This window comes from Sus scrofa, chromosome 12 (genome assembly GCF_000003025.6).
Source record: "Sus scrofa isolate TJ Tabasco breed Duroc chromosome 12, Sscrofa11.1, whole genome shotgun sequence".
In the NCBI taxonomy this organism is placed as follows: domain Eukaryota; kingdom Metazoa; phylum Chordata; class Mammalia; order Artiodactyla; family Suidae; genus Sus; species Sus scrofa.
Window position 1 is genome coordinate 33,141,975 of NC_010454.4, and position 19,963 is coordinate 33,161,937.

The following is a 19,963-nucleotide window of genomic DNA, read 5'->3' on the forward strand; positions in this document are numbered from 1 at the left end:
AAGCGCTGGGTGCCACCCCCTCTGCGCGGCAGGTCCGCGGCCCGGCGACCCGGAGCCTCTGGGGTTGCCCTGCGGAGAAGAAGGTGCGCGTGCCGCTCCTTAGAGCGAAACCACCTGGACAGACGGCGACCTCAGGATCCCCTAAAAGGCAGGGAAGAGAGGAGGACGGGGTCAGCGATCCCAAAGTGGACCTGCCCGTGTTTCTTCTAGTTAGAAATCGACCTTGGAGAAGATGGAAGGGGAGCAGCGGCCGGCGCCCTACCAGGGCCTGTTCGCGGACGGGCACCTGGTCCTGTACACGCTGTGCTCGGTGTTGCTGCCGGTGTTCATCACTTTCTGGTGCAGCCTCCAGCGATCGCGCCGGCAGCTGCACCGCAGGGACATCTTCCGCAAGAGTAAGCACGGGTGGCGCGACACGGACCTGTTCAGCCATCCCACCTACTGCTGTGTGTGCGCGCAGCACATCCTGCAGGGCGCCTTCTGCGACTGCTGCGGGCTGCGCGTGGACGAGGGCTGCCTCAAGAAGGCCGACAAGCGTTTCCACTGCAAGGAGATCATGCTCAAGAATGACAGCAGGGCCCTGGACGCCATGCACCACCACTGGATCCGGGGTAATGTCCCCCTGTGCAGTTACTGTGTGGTTTGCAAGCAGCAGTGCGGCAGTCAACCCAAGCTCTGTGATTACAGGTACGGCCTTTGTGGGTACTGATTGTTACAGAATGCTTGGTGGGGTCAGGATTCTACGAGTGGGCATAGAGGCCTGCTTTGATCTCCACAAATGGCCTAAACTGGCCACTTTGAGGAAACAAGCTAATAAATAGCCCTGATATTGTAGATCGAGGCAGCTTGGCAGAAGTCATTTGTGAGATGGTGCATCTAGGCTACACTCCTTAGCCAACCTGCCGTTTTTGGTAAAAATAAAACTTGGTTCTTGACTTTCATCCAGGCAGTCTAAGTGCTGCCCACTTTGTAGGCACTGTATGTTATATCCTAGCTTTTGTTACTACTGACTCAGGCTCCATTTTGCATAAGGAAAAATGAAGTATGGACAAATTATCTTTTCACTAGAGTCACAAGACTGATTCATCTTGTGTGTTGCATTGTGAATGTACAATGAAAACAAGTTTCATTCCAGGTCAGCCCTTTAAGTATCTAATATAGGTTTGGTGCCCTAGTGAAATGTACTCTAAAAGAACACTTAAAGTGATATTCCTTTTGCCAGATGGTCTTTCAGGACTAGCATCTTAGACAAGTGACTTTAAACCAAGAATAATTTAATAGCTTTTAAATACACACTGGACAGCACATTGGGGTACTTAAACATTGTCTGAAAACAAGTGACGGTGTCCTTTGCACATGGTAGAGATTGGTAATAAAAGGGGGTGCTGCTTTGCAGGGGGTGCTGCTTTGCAGTTTATCTCTTTGAACTTATTTTACATTTGAGAGAATTATAGTTCAGCGGGTTTTACTCAGTGGTAAAGTAGAACTGCATCCAGCATTTCTAACTCCCAGGACAAGGTTAGGAATACTAAGCCCCCCCGCCTTATCTCCTGCCTTAAGACTAGACATCTTCATTGTGATTGGCCTGTTTCTGACAAGTTGAAAAGTCCCTAAACATATTTAAGAACAGAAATAGAACTTGCATGAGATAGCAAGTTACTTTTTTTTGTTTCTGTTTTATTTTATTTAAATGTTCTTTTTTTGGAATTCCTGTCATGGCTCAGCAGAAATAAATTCGACTAGTATCCATGAGGATGCAGGTTCGATCCCTGGCCTCACTCAGTGGGTTAAGGATCCGGCACTGCCGTGAACTGTGGTGTAGACTGGCAGCTATAGCTCCGATTCAACCTCTAGCCTGGGACCCTCCATATGTCGAGGGTGCGAAGACAAAAAAATGAATAAATGAAAGTGCTTCTCTTAAATGAGCATGGTCTAATAGTATCCACATTTATTTTTAAATCTTAAATAATTTTACACATCAGATGTAGACTTAAAAATTTTCCGAGAAATATATTTTAAATATCTGCAGTTTTATAACCATTCATTTTTATGTTCTCTCTTTCAAATTTGGATCTCCTTTTGCCATCAGTGAAAGCTAGGTTATCAGTATCTTTAAAAATTTCATAATTCTCTCCCTAGGTAAGCTTTAGTCTTAGAGAATTGAGATTAGTTGGAAAGAAGACACGAATTGAGTATTATTTTATTTCCTCCCCCTCTTTGTGTCTGTGCAAAATTGGATTAAAATGGCTTCTATAAATATCTTCATTGCATTTCGTATACTTCTTAAATAATCACAGTGCTCTAATTCTCCAACCAAATGGTCTTTCTAGAAATGCATATCTGATGGAGTCCCTGCTTGGTTTAAAACCCTTCAGTTACCCACATCACTTGTGCTGATGGCCTTTCAGTATAAACTCCAAGTGCTTAACCTGGCACACGAGGTTCTCATGCTTTTTGGACCCTGCCTGCCCCTCTTGTCTTACCGCCACCATCTGCATTCAGCTTTATGCACCAGCAACATCAGGCTAGTTGTGGTTTTTCTTAAAATATCAAGCTTTTTCCGACCACCCTTCTTTTCTTCAGGGCTTAAGTATCCTCCTCTTCACTAGCTGCTAGGCATCCTCAGTGACTCATCTCGTGCCCTTTCCCCGGGGATCTCTTCCCTTCTACTCACCCCCTGCCCCTGTTTTTCCCAGACCAGCAGCATCACTGTCACTCAGTGACTTGTTAGAAATGCAAATTCTAACACAGATTTAGATTTAGCCCACAAAGATAAAAATAAAATACTTGCAATATCTGAGACATTCTTAGACCAAAATATTATGTATTATTTATAATTCAAATTTAACTAAGCATCTTCTATGTTTCCTGGCATGGCTAACCCCACTCCAGACCCACTGAATCACAAACTTGGCCTGGGGACCAACAGTCTTTGCTTTAACAGGCTGTGCAGGTAATTCTGAAGTTTAAGAATCACCGCTATATTTACGTACTTTTTTTTTTTTTTTTTTGGCCGTCCCATGGCATGTGGAGTTTCTGGGCCAGGGATCTGATCCCAGCTGCTGCAGCAACTCTGGATCCTTTAAGCTACTGGCTGGGCCAGGGATGGAAGACACAGCTGGCGCTGCAAAGACACCGCCCATAAATGTCCATTTATGTACATGTTAAACATGAGCCTTTGTCCTTAAGTGTGTGTTCTCCCTTTTGAGCAGTTAATGTGGTGGTAATAGCTTATTCCTCGTTAGCTTGTTCTTACCAGCTACTGAGCAGTCTGTTCCCAGCATGCTAGAACCTCTCATCCATGATTAAAATTGTTCCTATATAATTTAGGAAGTGTTTAGCATTCCCAGGAGAAAAGAGGCCAGTGGCCTGAAGTAGTATGTATTCTGCAATGTTCTGATTTATTTCAGCCAAGAATTTCATGCAGGATTGCAATCTGCTATGACCTTCTGGAGGGATGAGAGATTTTGGAAAAAGAAACAAAATAAATACTTAGAACCTTTAAGTAGAAACCAGACTGTCCCCCTCTGGATTTGATCCAGCCCTGGGGAGGGCTTCTTCTGTGTCTGCGTCACACCCTTCCGTGTCACTTCTTCATTGTCCACGTCCAAGATTTCAAGTGTACTATGAAGACTGTTCAACAAGGTTGCATTTCCGAGGGCCATAGTGGCATGACTGTAAGGCCTGCAGCCCAGTTAAACTCTGCAGAATAAGTGACAAAGGCCTTTTAATTTATACTCATTCAGTCATTATTTATTTTCACATATTAAGCATCTATTTTGGGTCAGGCACTGTGCTGGATTTTGTTTTCTTTCCCTGTAGACTTTTCTGTGTTTTCCTGCCTTTACTCCAACCCTGACAGAGTATGTCCACATTTAACATTATATCTGATCACTCCTGGTTGCTTCTTTTGTTTCTTCTAACCTCTCTTCTGACTAAAATAGGAAACTAAGTTCTATTTTTAAGCATTCGTTACACTTATTTTTTTCTTTTTTTTTCAGTGTTTTTGTATTTTTTTGTAATGATTTTTATTTTTTGCATTATAGCTGGTTTACAGTGTTCTGTCAATATTCTGCTGTACAGCAAGGTGACCCAGTCACACATAACATGTATACATTCTTTTTTGTCACATTGTCATGTTCCATCATAAGTGACTAGATAGAGTTCCCAGCGCTATACAGCAGGATCCCATTGCTTATCCATTCCAAAGGCAATAGTTTGCATCTGTTAACCCCAAATTCCCAATCCATCCCATTCCCTCCCGCTCCCGCTCCCCCTCCCTCTTGGCAACCACAAGTCTGTTTTCCATGTCCATGATTTTCTTTTCTGTGGAAAGGTTCATTTGTGCCCTATATTAGATTCCAGATATAAGTGATATCATGTGGCATTTTTCTTTCTCTTTATGACTTACTTCACTTAGTATGAGAGTCTCTAGTTCTGTCCATGTTGCTGCAAATGACATTATTTTGTTCTTTTTATGGCTGAGTAGTATTCCATTATGTATATATACCACATCTTCTTAATCCGTTTATCTGTCGATGGACATTTGGGTTGTTTCCATGTCTTGGCTGTTGTGAATAGTGCTGAAGTGAACATGTGGATGCGTGTGTCTTTTTCAAGGAAAATTTGTCTAGATATATGCCCAAGAGTGGGATTGCTGGGTTGTGTGGTAGTTCTATGTATAGTGTCCTAATGTTACATTTATGAAATAAATCTTTGTTCGGTATAGCATTCTGTCTCTCATTAAGAAAACTTTGGGTAGTTCTCTGATGGCCTACTAGGTTGAGGCTCCTACGTTCTCACCCCTGTGGCTCTGGTTGCTACTGTGTGGAGCAGGTTCCATCCCTGGCCCAGGAACTTCCACATACTGCCTGTGTGGCAAAAAAGAAAAAAAAAATACAAAACAAAAACCAAGGAAGAACCTGAAATAAACATTGCAACTCCCATTTTTATTTTATTTCTTTTTTTTTTGTCTTTTCTGGGGCCACACCCACGATATATGGAGGTTTCCAGGCTAGGGGTCTAATCAGAGCTGCAGCCGCCGGCCTATGCCAGAGCCACAGCAACACGGGATCTGAGCTGTGTCTGCGACCTACACCACAGCTCATGGCAACACCGGATCCTTAACCCACTGAGCAGGCCAGGAATTGAACCCGCAACCTCATGGTTCCTAGTCGGATTCATAACCACTGAGCCATGATGGGAACTCCACAACTCTCATTTTTAAAAGAAAGAAAGAAAACTTGTTGGTTTATATTATATTTATATACATATGTTTGCTTTTTAGGGCCCTTCCTTAGCATATGGAAGTTCCCAGGCTAGGGGTTGAATTGGAGCTTCAGCTGTTGCCCTATGCCATAGTCACACAACACGGAATCCAAGCATGTCTGCGACCTACACCACAGCTCACGGCAACACTGACTCCTTAGCCCACTGAGCGAGGCCAGGGATCGAACCCACAGCTTTATGGATATTAGTGGGGTTCTTAACCCACTGAGCCACAATGGAAACACCTCAAAGCCTTTTTTATTTATGTCTCATCTGTAAGTCCTTTTCTTCATTATATCCCAAACACACACACACAGGCACACACTGTCATTAATAAAACAAAGCTTCTGACTCATAGAAGGTAATTACAGTAGCAGCTTTAGTCTAGGCTTTGTTCTTAAATTTTATGATTATGTGTTCTCTTGTTATGTGTTTATTCATTTTGTTAATTATCTCAGCCAATGAAAGATACCAAATCATCTTCGGGAGCAGAGGTAGGCAAACTTGTTCTTGTAAAGAGCCAAAACTAAGTATTTGGTTTGTCATAATTGCTTTCTACAGACCGTCACAATACAAAACTAGCAGTAGACAGGACATAAATGAATGAGGTAGCTATATTCCAATAAAACTTTATTCACAAAAGTAGGAGGCAGATGTATTTGTAGTTTTCCATCCCTGTTCTAGCAGCAGTTTCATAGATGACTTCTCCGCTTCGCATATAATACCATTGCCTCCTCCAGCATGCTAAAGAAGAGAGCTATTGTGAACAGGTCACTTGAGAGAAAATAATAAGCAGTATTTCCAGCAGAGCTTCTCTACCCTTGTGAACTTTTTTCTTTAATAAAGCAATCATACTCCTACACGAGAATGACACATAGGGTAATATTCTTTGTCTTCGCAAGTTCCATGGTTATGTTCATTTTGTCAAAACTCAGCAAATGTACATACATTTCATTGTACATAAATTTTACATCAGGAGTGCCCATCATGGCTCAGCAGTTAAGAACCCAACTAGTATCCATGAGAACACACGTTTGATCCCTGGCCTGGCTCAGTGGGTTAAGGATCCATTGTTACCATGAGCTATGGTGTAGGTCACAGATGCAGCTTGAATCTGGTGTTGCTGTGGCTGTGGTGAAGGTCAGTGGCTACAACTCCTATTTGAGCCCTAGCCTGGGAACTTCCATATGCCTACACCACAGCTCATGGCAATGCCGTGTCCTTAACCTACTGAGCAAGGTCAGGGATTGAACCTACATCCTCATGGATACTAGTTGGTTTTGTTAACCACTGAGCCATGACAGAAACCCCCACAATTTACTTTTAATGCATCAAAAATAAGATAGATTATGGATGGATAGAAATGTAACAAAGCAATTACAATAAGATTTTAATGCCAGGAATTCCCATTGTGGTGCAGCAGAAAGGAATCCAACTAGGAACCATGAGGTTGCAGGTTCAATCCCTGGCCTTGCTCAGTGGGTTAAGGATCTGGTGTTGCCGTGAACTGTGGTGTAGGTCTCAGACTCGGCTTGGATTCTGCATTACTGTGACTGTGGTGTAGGCTGGCAGCTGTAGCCCCAATTGGACCCCTAGCCTGGGAACCTCCATATGCCATGGGTGCAGCACTAAAAAGCCAAAAAAAAAAAAAAAAAAAAAAAAAGAGAGAGAGAGAGATATTAATGCCAGAATATAGATGGTGGGTATACTTGTGTTCCTATTAAAAAAAATTTTTTTAATACAAAACGTTTAGAAAAGCAAGGAGACTGCCCTTGTTTTTTGGAAATACTTGCTGTCATATTAAAAGGTGAAACATCATAAAGTCCACAATTTACTTTCAGATGATTCATCAAAATAGGAGTTTATTTTGAAAAAGAGAAGGCAAACATGGGAGAAAATGTTAATTAAGAATCAGATTAAATATTGGTTTAAGGGCATTCGTTTTGTTATACTTTTTTTTTTTTTTTTAAGGACCATACCTGCCGCACATGGGGCTTCCCAGGCTAGGGGTCAAATCGGAGCTACTGCTACTGGCCTACACCACAGCCATAGCAACTGCAGATCCGAGCCAAGTCTGCGACCTACACCACAGCTCACGGCAACACCAGATCTTTAACCCACTGAGCAAGGCCAGGGATCAAACCCACAACCTCATGGTTCTTAGTCGGATTCATTTCCTCTGTGCCATGATGGAAACGCCTCATTTTGCTATTCTTTTGACTTCTGTTTAAAATTTGTCAAAATAAAAAGTTGGGGAAAGAAAAAAGATCATAAACATTCAGAGACATAATGGGTAAAACTAAAACATCAAGATATCTTATTTTCCCATCAGGTTTGAAATCTCGATCTAGTTAAATACGAATGGCAAAATATGTACAGAGAACAGATCTTAATTTTGATCATGGTATTGCTAAGAATCAATAGTGCTGAATAAGGAGTAAACATTTTGGCTTTATCCTTACGGAACAAAGGCTGGTAGTAGCCATCATCTTGGTTAAAAGTCTTTTCTTAAATTTATGAGAGTTTAGTAAATGATAAAAATGGCACGTAACAGTGGGAATGGGAAAGATTATAAATCTGCTAGGACTAGTGCTCTTTGAAGGGCAAAAGTTAACTCCTCATATCACACTATACACCAGTATCACACTCTGTACCCGAATAAACTCCAGAGGATTGAAGCAGGGGTTTTTAGTTCATAGATAGATAAGGTTCCAGGAAGCCTGATACTTTCATGAGATTGTCAGTGGAATCTGTATGAAGCCCCAGAAGGTTAAAAAAAAATCACTGAATTAAGGGAATAAATATGAAAGCTGAATTGTGAGGGGAAATAGCTACAAGGTGACTATCTAATCTGGAAAGGTAAAGGACTTCAAAGCATGAAAGCATTTAAGTAAACCACAAAGGGAAATACAGGTCTGTCTAGCAAAAAATAAACTTGAGAATATTAAAAACGAAAAGAAAACTGAAAGGTTTGTAGTAACTGATTGAAAAGAGGTTGATATGAGATCTTATGACAAACAAAAACCAGAAACAGAGCATGGCAGGGCAGACTTGGGGTTCAAGGGGGGTCAGAAGGGAGGGACAGGCATTTTGGGGGTTTGGGGGGATACAGACTGTTATATCTGGAATAGATGGGCAGTTGGATCCTGCTGTACAGTACAGGGAAATGTGTGTGATTGGGTCACTTTGTTGTACAACAGAACTTGATAAAACATTCTAAATCAGCTATACTTTAATAATAATAATAATAAAATGGGAAAAAAGCGGTTGATATCCTAAATAAATAAAAAGTGTATGCAGTTATTAAAACCTAGCAAAAGATGAGTACAAGTTAACTCACAGAAGGCAGAAAACTATTCAGCTTCACCTAGTGATCAAAGACCTCCAAATTAAAACAACAAAATATCTTTCTGTCATCAAAGTATCCAGGAAAGGTGTCTTAAGTACTAATCAGCAGTACTAGCAAGTGTTAAATGTGACCGACACTTTTTCACATGCTGGTTATCAGGCCTACTGGACAGACATCTCAAGAACCTTAGGAAAACACACGCCTTTTGGTTCAGTCACTCCTTAGATTCCAGGAAAATAATGTCATTTATATTTAAGGTTGTGCATCATGTTTTTTATACTTAGAGAAACTGTCTAAGTGGTTTTTCAAAGGGTGGGTTTAAATAAATTATGGCATATCCATATGATGTGATATTATACATTCTTTACAAACCATGTTTTTTTAAAAAGTCCTTAATGGCATAGGACAGAATTCATGATACAATTTCCAAAGAAAAGTACTGTCCAGATGTATCCTTAACCTAAAAAAAAAAAAAAAAAAAAAAAAAAATAGACTATAAAACTGAGCGTAAACATATCAAGAAGAGTATCTCTGGATGACTTTTATGCTTTTCCACATTTCCTAAATTCTCAAAATAAGCCAATATAATCTTACTTAAAATACAGTTTTAAAAATTTATGCATGTAGTTCATGAATATATTCTGCTATTTAGAAACTCAAGCAATACAAAAGAACAGAGTAAAATGTGAACATTATGGAGTTCCTGCTGTGGCACAGCAGGTTAAGGATCCAGCCTTATCTCTGCAGAAGCTCAGGTAGCTGCTGATGCGCCAGGTTCGATCCGCATCCCACCTGCAGCGGGTTAAGGATCCTGCATCACTGCAGCTGTGGCAGAGCTTGTAGCTGTGGCTCAGATGCCATCTCTGGCCAGGAACTTCCATATGCTGCAAGTGCAACAACAACAACAAAAAAAAAGTAAACGTTCTTCCTTCCCAGAGGAAAAAATTGTGAAATTATTTTCAATAATTCAGATTATTTTCAACAATAATACACTATTTTAAATTAATAGTAGAGCAGTACATGGAGGTGGTATATTTTGGCTGCACAAGCAACCTAGTGTTCCTCAAGCTTAGGTTGAAAGCAAGTTTATCATGCAAGTAATTTTACAGTCTTCCCTTTAACAGATCACACAGATAATTTGGATTTCAGCAGTATATAGGACTCCTGAGTAAATAGCAGTAATTTCTTGACAAATCTGAGCATCCTACTGGGAAAAAAACAACCTTAAAATAGAAGTCCAAGAGAGTTAGCCTTGGGATGAAGGAGTGTTTATCCGCTTTTCTTCAATTTTATTTATTTAATTATGACCATTGTTTTCTGTTGGCCTGCTTTTGTCTGTATCCTCAGATCTGCTTTATCTGTGAGTGGATTAAGTACTTAGCAGATTAATAATAGAAACTCCTGACCTTTACTAGCACTATTTTCTACTTGTTTCACAAATGCATTCAAACATAGAGTCAAACATAAATGTCTCTGTACTTCAGGTGCAAACATAAAAGTTAGTCTATATTAACTGTCATTAAGAAATTGACTATGGGGGAGGGGGAGGAAGTGGGATGGACTGGGAATTTGGCGTTAACAGATGCAAACTATTGCTTTGGAATGGATAAACAATGGGATCCTGCTGTATAGCACTGGGAACTATGTCTGGTCACTTGTGATGGAGCCTGATAAAGTGAGAAAAAAGAATATATACATGTACATGTCGCTGGGTCACCTTGCTGTGCAGTGGAAAATTGACAGAATACTGTAAACCAGCTATAATGGAAAAAATAAAAATCATATTTAAGAAAAAGAAATTGGAGTTCCGTCGTGGCACAGTGGTTAACGAATCCGACTAGGAACCATGAGGTTGCGGGTTCTGTCCCTGCCTTTGCTCAGTGGGTTAACGATCCGGCGTTGCTGTGAGCTGTGGTGTAGGTTGCAGACGCGGCTCGGATCCTGTGTTGCTGTGGCTCTGGCGTAGGCCGGTGGCTTTAGCTCTGATTCGACCCCTAGCCTGGGAACCTCCATATGCCGCGGGAGCGGCCTAAAGAAATAGCAAAAAGACAAAAAAATAAAAAAAAAAAAAAGAAATTAACTATGGTGCAGTGGGTTAAGAATCCAACTGCAACGACTCTGATCGCCACAGAGGTGCAGGTTTGATGCCAGCCCAGCGCAGTGGGTTAAAGGATTCAGTGTTGCTGCAGGTGCAGCATAAGTAGAGCTGCAGCTCAGATTCAGTCCTTGGCCCAGGAACTTCCATATGCCCTGGATGTGGCCATAAAAGGGAAACAAAAAGAAAATGACTATTTTCCTGTATTTGCTACAGTGCTCACAGATGGCTATAAATCAGGTTTTTTAACTGACCCTGAAGAGTGCTTCAAGGACCAAGGCCAGTGGGGCATTTAAGCAGCAAGGCCTTTAGGCCTCACAAACTGTTCCAACCAAAGCACAAACAAATAAGACACAAACCCCTTGTTTTAGACCATCTTTTGTTTATGTGGATTATATCTACTAATATTTACCATATCGTAACTTACAACTGAGAAATTGTTTAAATAATCATTTCTAAAATAACAATAATGGTCAAATGTTTTATGAAAATAAGTGACAACGTAAAAGATTGACATAGTTTTACATTTTTGGTACTTTTCTTTGACGTGGAAGTCAGCTAGAGTCTCCTGTCTGCTGCTGCATTCAGTCTGTTGATTTAGGACATATCACATAGCTTCCAGAAAACTCCACTGTACACTTTTGAGAGTACAAAGGTGAAATAACATTACTTTGTCATTTAAATCATTTTAACCTCAGGGCATTCTCTGCTGGCCTAAAGGGCTGAGGCTCCTGCATTCTCACCAGTGTGGCTCTGGTTGCCTCTGTGTGGTATAGGTTCGATCCCTGGCCCAGGAATTCCCACATACTGCCTGTGTGGCAAAAAAGAAAAAAAAAAAAATTTAGCCTCAGAGGCTCCCTGAAGGGATCTTCCCCAGATCACACTGTAAGAACCACTGTTAAATGAATCTGCCAAATGTTCAACTTTATTGCTCTATTTTCAGTGCACAGATACAATTATAAATCTTTTATTTACCAGAGTTTATGCTCATTGGTGATGAAATTACTGTTTTAATTTTCTTTTTGACAGTAATGATTGGTTTGCAGTAAGTAAGATAATGGTTTAAAGCTAATATTTGTCTTTATATCTTCCTTCCCTCAGGTGCATTTGGTGTCAGAAAACAGTGCATGATGAGTGCATGAAAAGCAGCTTAAGGAATGAAAAGTGTGATTTTGGAGAATTCAGAAACCTCATCATTCCACCAAGTTATTTAACCTGTATTAATCAGATGCGTAAAGACAAAAAAACAGATTATGCAATGGTAAGCAGAGTTTATTTTTCCTCATATTGATTGATTTCCAAAAAGTGTGTGAAAACAGCTGTGTGTGTTGGGGGGAGAATCACTAAGGTAAGCATGGCTAACCATGTGCACTTCCTAGAGATGTGCCACAGATTTGGGCTCTTGAGTTCTTTAATGTCTGAAGGGAAATTGGAATGTGGTGTTGGTGGTGCCTAAACCACTGCCTGCATCCAGGTCATTTAAGAAGCTTTTTAAAAATACAGACTCCTGAGCCCACCTCCATCACCACGTTTGGTTTAGTAGATCTAGGTGTTAGTCTCAGGAATCTGTATTTTTTTAAAGTCTTCACATGATTCTAGTGAACAGCCAGATTGGGGATTCATGATTATTGTCAATGAAAACAGATTTTCCTCACACACTGTTCTAAAAGCATTTTGAGAGATATGTTTATATTGCTCATTAGATGCTCCCACAAATAATGGTGAACATTAAAGCTATTGACAGCACTTTGCAGTATGTATGTGTGTGAAAATTGAAATAAACATTATCTTTCAGTTTTTATGTAGCTCTTAAGGAGGGAATAACTAAATTTACACTTATTATCTACTTGAATATGCCAAAGTAGTTGAACTGCTTTGTTCTAAAATAAATTGTGTTTTTTCCAAATCAGGATTTTATATCTTCTTATGGAAGTTCCCAGGCCAGGGGCTGACTCCAAGCCATAGCTGAGACCTATATCACAGCTGCAGCAATACCAGATCCTTTAACCCACTGTGCCAGGCTGGGGATCACACCCACACCTCTGTAGTGGCCTAAGCTGCTGCAGTTGGATTCAGAACCCAACTCCAGGATTTTCTATCTAAATATCATCTTTGTCAGTATTCCTGCAAAAGAGGCATTTTAAAATTTAAAAACATTAATAGTATTGTGATATTTATTTTTTTAATGCCCAACCCTTGATGTATCTGAATGTAATCTGAGATCACAGGGATGAGAATCACCAAGTAAAACCATGGAACATCATTAATGTTTCCATTCACAAGGAGAAGGGGAAAGGAAAGAAGTGCTTAAATTAGAGAAACATTCATTTCATTTTTCTTTGGCCTTTGAAGAAATCTGGATTCTTTCGTCTATTTCTGACTATTCCATTCAAAAAAAAAAAAAAAGCTTGAAAATAGAATATATCCAGAAAAGAGCAGTCAGTTGTAAGAGATCAAAGAAAATCAATGTCTGTTCTATGAAAGGTGAAATATATTGTCTAGGAGACAAGACTAATGAGAGAGCTAATGCTTTAGGTTTTTGAGCGCAGCAGTTGTACAGAAGAACAATTGAAATTAGTCCTTGCTTCAGGAATCAAAAGTGAAACAATGAAAGTTATTAAAAGACAATTTTTTTTTTGGTCTTTTTGCCATTTCTAGGGGCGCTCCCACAGCATATGGAGATTCCCAGGCCAGGGGTCTAATCGGAGCCGCAGCCACCAGCCTACGCCAGAGCTACAGCAATGCGGGATCCGAGCCGTGTCTGCAACCTACACCACAGCTCACAGCAACGCTGGATCCTTAACCCACTGAGCAAGGCTGGGGATCAAACCCGCCACCTTATGGTTTCTAGTCGGATTCGTTAATACCGAGCCATGACGGGAACTCCTTAAAAGACAAATTTTAACTCAATTTAAGTCAGAACTTTCTAAGGATTTGATTTAGCAGTGGAATAGGCTGCCTTGTTTAGTGAGTTTCTTCTTCCGTGTACTCACATGGGAGAAGTGTATGCTGGATGACTTCGTCTAGAGCAATGTAGAAGAAAAGTATGTATTAAGCAGAAGGCAAATGAGTTCATCTCTAAGGACCCTGTCCATTCTTAGACTTCTTTGACTTTCATGTTGTATTGATTGGGATAGTTGTTTTTCTCTCAGCAGATTTACAGCCTAGCCGTCACTGAGAAATGCAGAACTTGTTGCTTACCGTCTTTGCGATATTAAGCGCTTTTCCCTCACGTTCCTTTTTCAGCTAGCCTCTAAGCTTGGAAAGCAGTGGACTCCCTTAATAGTCCTGGCCAACTCTCGTAGTGGAACTAACATGGGAGAAGGACTGCTGGGAGAATTTAGGATCCTCCTAAATCCAGTCCAGGTAACGAAAGGGAAAACCTTCCTTTCTGTATTAATCTTTTCATTTTTAGTGTTACATTTTCCTTGAATCATAATGATTATTAATGCTTGAAACCAGTAATCACCTGATTAGGGAAGCAGAAGAAGAATTATGAACGTATCAAGCCATTCGAAGATGTGAAGAAAGAGGGGTTCTCATGGCGGGGATGGAAAATGATGCAACACTTTAGAAAACACTCGGGCAGTTTCTTACAAAGCAAATACAAATTTACCATACCACCTAGCATTTCTAAGAGTCCACCCAAAGGAAGCGAAACGTATATCCCACAAAGACTTTTATACAAATGTTCGTAGCGGCATTATTCATAACAGCCCACTGTCCATCCGTCTGGATAAAACGAAAGGTGATGTACCCATACAAACAGAATATTCAGTGATGAAAAGGAAGGAACTACTGCTACATACCTGCGTACCATAATTAATGAACTTCAAAAACACACTGAGTGAAAGAAGCCCAATGCAGAGGATCCATATTGTATGATTCCATTTATATAACCTGTTCAAAAAGTGTAAATCTATAGAAACAGAGTTGATCAGTGGCCTAACTCTAGGCTGGTAGTTGGGAGGCACTGGAGGATCTTACTGGAGCAGCAAAAATGTTCTAAACTGATTGATAGTGGGAGTGAGCTTACAACTGAGTAAGCTTACTCAAAGTCATTTAGTTGTTCACTTAAAATGGGTGCATTTCATTGTATGTAGATGACACCTCAACTTTAAATGTCAGAATAAAAGACACACCATTAAGACTGAATTTACAGGAAAGTTCCCGTTGTGGCTCATCGGAAATGAATCTAACTAGCATCCATGAGGACGCAGGTTCGATCCCTGACCTCGCTTAGTGGGTTAAGGATCCAGCATTGCTGTGAGCTGTGGTGTAGGTCACAGACACAGCTTGATCTGGCATGTCTATGGCTGAAGTATAGGCCAGTGGCTACAGCTCTGATTCAACCCCTAGCTTGGGAACCTCCATGTTACCTGGGTGCAGCCCTAAAAAGACAAAAAAAAAAAAAAGAAAAAAGGTTGAGCTTACATGCTAGCAGCTTCCACTTTGAAAAACTAAGCAACCCACTGTGCAACTAATGATAAATGCAGTAACTTTTTTCTTTCTAATTTGTAAGTTGCCCTTCAACATTACACAACTTAAGGAAACTATAAAAATAATTTTAATAGGGAAGAGAAAATCACCTGCAGTATCTCTACACAATACAAACAAATAAGTTGTTTTTATTGCTGCATGTTTTTTCCATGAATTGTCTATGCATTTACGTATTAGCATTACTCTAACAGTAATCTAGATACGAGTTGGTATTCTGCTTTTTTTTTTAACCTAAAATTGTGTTTTCCCATGTTGCGACATAGTCCTCATAATTATGATGTAATGACTAAGAAATCACCAAATGGAGTTCCCGTCGTGGCACAGTGGTTAATGAATCCGACGAGGAACCATGAGGTTGCAGGTTCAGTCCCTGGCCTTGCTCAGTGAGTTAAGGATCCTGCATTGCTGTGAGCTGTGGTGTGGGTCGCAGATGCAGCTCGGATCCCGTGTTGCTGTGGCTCTGGCGTGGGCCGGTGGCTACAGCTCCGATTAGACCCCTAGCCTGGGAACCTCCATATGCCGTGGGAGTGGCTCAAGAAAAGGCAAAAAAAAAAAAAAAAAAATCACCAAATGGAATCAACAGTCTCCTTCTGTCGGAGCTTGAGTTTGTCTCTAAGGTTGTACAATTATAAATAATGCCACACTGAATATCTTTACACATGGAGTATTTTCATCTTTGGAAATATTTTCCTAGATCATTTGTAGAATTATAGGTATCAAAGATCCTTTCATCCTTATGTCATTTTATGCATATTGCAAAATTATTTTCCAGAAATTTATAGTACCTTACACTAGTAATGGATTTTTTTAATCCATCATAAAATATAATTAAAGGTGAATTTAGCACCGCCTGGTTTGATGTGAACAGGAAGGAGGCAGTATTGTGTAGTAGCTAGACTCTAGAATCGAATATGTGTATCACCACTTCATTATCTGGGGAAGCAAAGGCAAGTTATTTAACCTCCTGTGCCTTCATTTCCTGGTCACTAGAATGAGGATTTCTCATGCTTTGTAGGGTTGGGGTTGGGATGAGTCACTGTGAATATAACGAGTCTGGCAGAGTGCCTGGCATATTGATAAAGATAAATGCATCATAGCGAGTAAAGTTATTTAAGCATTTCTTTAAGAAGGAAATTTTCGGAGTTCCCATGGTGGCGCAGTGGTTAACGATCGACTAGGAACATGAGGTGCGGTTCGTCCTGCCTTGCTCAGTGGTTAACGATCGCGTGCGTGAGCTGTGGTGTAGGTGCAGACTCGCTCGGATCCACGTTGTGTGCTCTGGCGTAGGGTGGTACAGCTCGATTCGACCCTGGCTGGAACTCATATGCGGGAGGCCAAAATAGCAAAAAAAAAAAAAAAAAAAAAAAAAAAAGAAGGAAATTTTCCTCATGGATGGATGACAGTGTTTAATAAAAATACACTTTTTCCTTTTGTTTCACTCCTAGGTTTTTGATGTAACTAAAACTCCCCCCATCAAAGCGCTACAGCTTTGTACTCTTCTTCCCTTTCACTCAGCTCGAGTACTTGTTTGCGGAGGAGATGGGACGGTGGGCTGGGTCCTGGATGCAGTTGATGAAATGAAGATTAAGGTATCCGTCTTGAGGACCTATTTGCCTTTCATAGAAGCCCTTCCAACACAGTTGTACAGTATTCCTGGTTATATTTTTTATTAAGCAGAATAGTGGGAAACATTGCCAATTTTGAATATCATGATAGAGCAGTTATTATAATATTTGTATCTTTATTGCTTTGGGCTTTAAATTTTACCGAATATTATTACCCTAAAAATAGTCCGAAGAGAAAAATCTGAAATATAGCTTCTGTATTATAGGGACAAGAGAAATACATTCCACAAGTTGCAGTCTTGCCTCTGGGAACAGGCAACGATCTATCCAATACCTTGGGTTGGGGTACAGGTTATGCAGGAGAAATCCCAGTGGCACAAGTCTTAAGAAATGTGATGGAAGCAGATGGAATTAAACTAGACAGGTGAGTTGTACTTCCCCCCCAAAAGTGGATTTCTTGAGCTTTGGGAATATTGTTTGGATTATAAATGAAGACTTGTGTAGTCATAAAGTTAAATGTAATTTAAATGTGAAGACTGTGTTAGGAGTTCCCATCATGGCTCAGCAGAAGCAAATCTGACCAGCATCCTTGAGGATGCAGGTTCGCTCCCGGGCCTCACTCAGTAGTTAAGGATCCTGCGTTGCCATGAGCTGCAGTGTAGGTCACAGACGTGGCTTGGATCTGGTGTTGCTGTGGCTGTGGTGTAGGCCGGCAGCTACAGCTCCGATCCACCCGTAGCCTGGGACCTTCCATATGCTGCGGGTGTGTTCCTAAAAAGACCAAAAAAAAAGAGAGCAAAAATTAAAAGACTGTTAGTTGTACTTATACATGGGTGCTGGTGTTTTATCTTGTTGCTATATATTTTGTTGCTATATAAGGACTGAGGTAATAAATTTACATACTCATATACACATTTCTTTAAATTTGCTTATTTCTCCAAATGTCTTTTTTTTTTTTCTTGGTCTTTTCTAGGGCTGCACCTCCGGCATATGAAGGTTCCCAGGCTAGGGGTCGAATCGGAGCTGTAGCTGCTGGCCTACGCCACAGCCACAGCAACGCAGGATCCAAGCCGCATCTGTGACCTACACCAGGGCTCATGGCAATGCCAGATCCTTCACCCACTGAGCAAGACCGGGGATCAACCCGCAACCTCAAGGTTCCTAGTCGGATTCGTTAACCACTGAGCCACAACGGGAACTCCTCCAAATGCTATTTTAATAGAAGAATCTCATCTACCAGGCTCCAGAGTTGACTTGTAATAATTATAGTTAATTGGCAGTTAATTTGGTAATAATTACTGTGTTTTTTTTTTTTTTAACTTCTGTTTTTTAGATGGAAAGTTCAAGTAACAAATAAAGGATACTACAACTTAAGGAAACCCAAGGTATGTATTTAGGGCCGCAGTTGTGAGTGGTTTCAGCAGACACGATGGAGCGCTTCCATTGTACAAGGTGCGGTTCTGTGGTGGGACGGCGACAAGATAATTATCTCCAGGGGCTGGTTATCCGAAGGTGTTCCTGGTTCCAACCTGGTATCAGACTGGAAAGACTTCAGGGGAAGTGACTGGAGTTGGTCCTTAAAGAGTAAATGCAATCTAGATCACAGACAAAGGAATGAAAGACTTTCCAGGGAGAGAAGATAAAGGCTAGATAGAGACTAGAGGATGTGCACCATGGTTAGTAAATAGCAAATAGGAGTTCCCGTCGTGGCTCAGTGGAAACGAATCTCACTAGCGTCTATGAGGATGCAGGATCAATCCCTGGCCTTGCTCAGTGGATTAAAGGATCCAGCGTTGCCATGAGCTGTGGTGCAGTTTGCAGACACAGCTAGGATCTGCAGACACAGCTAGGATCCGGCATGGCTGTGGCTGTGGCGTAGCCCGGCAGCTACAGCTCCGATTCAGCCCCTAGCCTGGGAACCTCCATATGCCACAGGCGCAGCCCTAGAAAGACAAAAAAATAATAATAGCAGCAAATAATACAGAGCTGGTGGATATGTATTTTTAAAAGGATGCTCTGGAGGTAGTATGAAGAAAAACTTTGAAGCCAGCACTACAGGACAATTCAAAGACATTTTTGAGGAAGAATTGATCGAGACTAGGCAGCTGATTGGGATTAGGGGAAGCAAGAAAACACACGTTACTCCCAGATTTCTAGTTTTTATGATGGGAAGTATGGAGATGACATTACCAAGATAAGAAAAATAGTTTCAAGAAGAAAATGAGTTAGATTTTGGATATGTCAACCTTGAATCTGTGGACAACTGAATAAAAAGTCAGAAATTCAAGCTTATTGCTCAGGAAGAAGACTGAGTGGAGCTAGATTGAGGAATCCAAGCTGGAATGAGAAGTTAGATGAACTAAGAGGGGACCAATAGCCTGAAGAGGCTGAGAACCCAAGAGTTGTGATGGAAGGAAAAAAATCACATGTAGTGGGAACACGGGAGCAGGAAGCCTGGGTGCAAAGTAGAGCCATTTAGATGTAGCATATTAACCAGGAATGGAAAGTGAAATTTCTATCTGTAGGATCGTTCTTTGAACTAAAAGTTTATTTCTGGAAACTTCACTGGACAGCATAAAGCAGCTCTATGAAAAGTAAATGCAGAAAGTATTGTCATAAACACTAAGGTTTATATTTAATATATGGCACAGGCTGGGCTAGAAGCATAATCTTGTTTATTCTGACCCTTTTCCACAGGAATTCACAATGAACAACTATTTTTCTGTTGGACCGGATGCTCTCATGGCCCTCAATTTTCACGCTCATCGTGAGAAGGCACCATCTCTGTTTTCTAGCAGAATTCTTAATAAGGTGTGTTGGATAAAATAACATTTCCTGCTTATCACTAAAGGTACAGTAAAAATCAAAAGTTCAATTACATCTAGCATTCTTTCCAGTAGATTGAGATAGAACTAACTTAGAAAAACATTTACCTGCTCTGTTTTGTGTAAAACTATCAAATTAGATCCTTAGTGTATTTTTTAAAGTACTTTATAAACTGTGATAAAAATTCTTTAATTCAAAGTTGGAATGTTTTACAGCATATTCTGCTTAGAATGAAACTAAAAGGAATATATGATAGCTTATCTTACTCAAATGGCAACTAGAATGGGAAAGAAAATTTAGGCAGGATAAATTTTTGGTGAAATTATTAATGGAAAAATAGATTCCATTGACTTGAAAAAA

The 19,963-nt window shown here is 40.6% G+C and overlaps 1 protein-coding gene across 3 annotated transcripts in view; it reads left to right on the top strand.

Moving 5' to 3' along the window:
• The window catches only part of DGKE (diacylglycerol kinase epsilon), a 30,974-nt gene that overhangs the window by 536 nt on the left and 10,475 nt on the right, over positions 1-19,963 (top strand). The window contains exons 2-8 of one of the 3 annotated variants that reach the window (XM_005656963.3): positions 211-687; positions 11,814-11,973; positions 13,959-14,078; positions 16,658-16,801; positions 17,044-17,201; positions 18,111-18,162; positions 19,475-19,588. In XM_005656963.3, the coding sequence (XP_005657020.2) occupies positions 233-687; positions 11,814-11,973; positions 13,959-14,078; positions 16,658-16,801; positions 17,044-17,201; positions 18,111-18,162; positions 19,475-19,588 (1,203 nt within the window). In that variant the 5' untranslated portion in view covers positions 211-232. Of the gene's footprint in view, positions 1-32; positions 688-11,813; positions 11,974-13,958; positions 14,079-16,657; positions 16,802-17,043; positions 17,202-18,110; positions 18,163-19,474; positions 19,589-19,963 lie in introns of those variants that run through there. The other 2 variants (XM_013989941.2, NM_001167645.1) reach the window with 2 other exon arrangements.